Source organism: Rhinopithecus bieti, unplaced genomic scaffold (assembly GCF_001698545.2).
Source record: "Rhinopithecus bieti isolate Rb0 unplaced genomic scaffold, ASM169854v2 scaffold_19163, whole genome shotgun sequence".
NCBI classification, from domain to species: Eukaryota; Metazoa; Chordata; class Mammalia; order Primates; family Cercopithecidae; genus Rhinopithecus; species Rhinopithecus bieti.
In genome coordinates, this window is record NW_016809308.1 from 43,972 (window position 1) to 47,281 (window position 3,310).

At 38.0% G+C, this 3,310-nt stretch overlaps 1 protein-coding gene across 1 annotated transcript in view; it reads right to left on the bottom strand.

The window, feature by feature from the left end:
- The window catches only part of LOC108540108 (ecto-NOX disulfide-thiol exchanger 2-like), a gene marked incomplete at its 3' end in the record, with an annotated part of 38,660 nt that extends 37,071 nt beyond the window's left edge, over positions 1 to 1,589 (bottom strand). Inside the window, exon 1 of the mRNA XM_017889086.1 lies at positions 1,452 to 1,589. Within this exon, the coding sequence (XP_017744575.1) occupies positions 1,452 to 1,548 (97 nt within the window). The remainder of the gene's footprint in view (positions 1 to 1,451) is intronic.
- Between the last annotated feature and the right edge of the window lie 1,721 nt (positions 1,590 to 3,310).

Below are 3,310 nucleotides of genomic sequence, written 5' to 3' on the forward strand. Positions count from 1 at the left end.
TGGATTAGAGACTTAAATGTTAGACCTAATACCATAAAAACCCTAGAAGAAAATCTAGGTAGTACCATTCAGGACATAGGCATGGGCAAGGACTTCATGTCTAAAACACCAAAAGCAACGGCAGCAAAAGCCAAAATTGACAAATGGGATCTCATTAAACTAAAGAGCTTCTGCACAGCAAAAGAAACTACCATCAGAGTGAAGTGAACAGGCAACCTACAGAATGGGAGAACATTTTTGCAATCTACTCATCTGACAAAGGGCTAATATCCAGAATCTACAAAGAACTCAAACAAATATACAAGAAAAAAACAAACAACCCCATCAAAATGTGGGCAAAGGATATGAACAGACATTCTCAAAAGAAGACATTCATACAGCCAACATTTCTTAATTCATTATTAGTATTGCTGTCTAGCATAGCCCACCCTCATTATAACTTACAAGGATTTAAAATCTGCACTGCAATTGTGAAATAATATTTTGGGGGGTGTAGCTAACTATATAAATAAATGGCAAGGCAAAATGGCATTACTCTAAATCTGTTTATCAACTTTAATGTGCCTGTGAAACACCTGGGGATCTTGCGAAAATGCAGCTTCTGATTCAGTAGGTCTGTGCTGGGGCCTGGGATTCTGGGATTCTAAGTTGTTCCCAGGTTATGCAGGGCACACTTTGAGTAGCAAGGTTCTAGATTGGCCTGGTCCTGTTGTGCTTTTAAGTAGAGTCACAATTAATTGAATCTGGGTAGATGAATGTTCAGGCTGTTTACAAAGCTGCCTCAGGCTCCTTGAGATGGCAATTCCCAAATGTCTTCAAAAATTCATTGTAACAATTAATTAGCTCTCACTGTCCCGGAAGCTTTTTTGTGTCTAAACAAAACCCTTCAGGTGCTGTGATGTTCTGCTTCTCATCTTGTCTTTAGTGGAGGCGGAGTTAGTCCACCATGTCAATTCTATTACGGTTTACTTTGTTTATGTATATATGTATGTGTGTGTGTGTATTTACGCACAGTTATTCAATGTTAAAAACAGTCTTTGGGCTGTTCTCCACCATCTCCTTTCTTTCCTCTAGGAATCTAAGATTTTGGAGATATCTACGTCAGTTCTCTTTCTGTCTCCATGTTTATTTGCCTCCTCTATGAAATCTATAAAATTACACAAGCTTTGTAATTCCTCGCCAAAATCCTCTTGCCTTGTATTTCAAAGAGCTGTTTAAAGCTTCAATGACCCTAGCCTGCATTGGATATACCCCCAGCATGTCCAAAGCGCAAAATGGAGTATACTAGTAACTACCGGCCATCCAGACTATAAAGCTCATATTACAAAAATGCACACTCTAGGCAGAATCTGGTAAATGTCAACTTCAAAATAAGTTGTGTCATACTGCTATATTTATTACCACATGGTCAATAAAAATAAGCACTTGCGAGGTGATTAAAAATAACATACCAGGTAAAATTGGTTGTCCGGCAATTCCCAGCGGTGCCATTCCAAGATTATTCATTGCTGTGGCCCATGCAGTTGGATCAGACATAGGTAGTGTCATTGCAGTGGAATCCACATTCAGAGTTCTACTGTTATCGGCTGAAAAGAAATGACAAGCAAAATAATTTGTTGTGTTAAGGCTCTAGCATCTAGTTTACTTATAAACATAAATTCTGGCAAACTCTTTAGAGAAATGGCTGGAGAAATGGACAAGTGGTGAATCAGGCCTCAATGCCAGCTTTCTTACAAGGGTTAAAACAATACAGCTTGAACTGGCAGGAAGTCATGGAATTTGAAAGCAATTTACCAGATGGCATTTTAGTATAAGTGTTTGCTTCCTTCTCTCCCTTTCTTCCTTCTCTCTCTCTTGTTTTTTTTTTTTTTTATTTTTTTTTTTTTTTTTTTTTTTTAAGGCTAAATCAACCAGAGGAGCTTGGAATGATTAAGAAGTTTCCTATTCTTCTCATAGTCTACTAGCATATGATTACTTCAGCAGCTTCTATCCAAACTACTTATGCATGTAAAGCAAGAAAAAACATCCTAGGGCTTCTGTAGTTGGCAATAAAAGATGAGAATTATACTCCTGATGTAATTTCATATCTTTGAGGCAGTACTATTGAATAGAGCTGGACACATAATCAGCAGACATCAAATTAGCTGAATGACAATTTTGGGGGTTAGGGGAACAATGAGAAAAAGCAGACTAGAGACACAGTCCCTGCCCTCAAAGGTTGTACAATAAAATTGAAGATACTGATGATGATGGTGATAATTATTACCATTATCACTACCTCCACCCACTACTACCTCTGTTGAACACTTACCGTATACCAGGTAAATCACTTGGCACGCATCATTCTCATTTAACTTTCAGAACAGCCCTATGAGGTAGGAAACTATTTATATCTCCATTTAATAGAAGTTTTAGAGACATTGAAGAGAAGTTTTGAAAGGTCAAATATATTGTCCAAGGTCATACAGAATGTATAATTTTTAGCCACTATGCTTTACTGTCTTCAGTTAAACAACTAGGAAACAATGAAAGACTCAAATGGTATAGATCAGAAATGTTCCTGTAGTTTATGGTATGCAGAGCTACTATGGCCTGACTAAGCAGGAAATACTTCATGGAGAAAATAGGACTGAAAAGAATGGACCAGATTTATATAGAGCATGTCATGAGTGATGAGTAGTTATTAGATAGGTAAAGTAAAGGGGCCAGACATCCCAGGAGCAGGAATGATATAAGCAAAGACATTGAAATGGGTTTTATAAGCACGTACATGTACACAGTGTTGGGAGAGATATAGTCATGAGTCATCTGAGCACAAACGGACTTTCGTTTTGGGAAATTTTCCTCTGACTACTGATAGCCATAGAAAAAATATTTCTATGGCTTTTTTCCTACCTCCCAGTACACACTTCTGCCAATTACAACCCATGAAGGCAACTCTGTTCTAATAGTAGCTTGCTAAAGTCCAAGGCAACACCAGGGCTGACCCTTGCCAGGGTTACTTATACATGTGCTCTTTTGGTCACTGATTGGTCAGAACAAGCAAATGTAAATGTTTAAAAACATTATTTCTGAAATATTAGTTTTGTCTTTTCTGTGCTGCCTTTGCCTCCTCCCCCTTAATCCCCTCTTCACACACACACGGTGATTGATGGCACTAAGTGTTCATTAATTACAGTCAGAAGTCACATTTCAGAGCTAGTGATTTCTCCATGTGTAGGAACTTTAGTCGTCATATCCAGCTTTCAGTGTTCTCTCACAAAGGCATATCCAAAGGCTAGAAATAGCCTCCTTGCAAATATTATCAAGA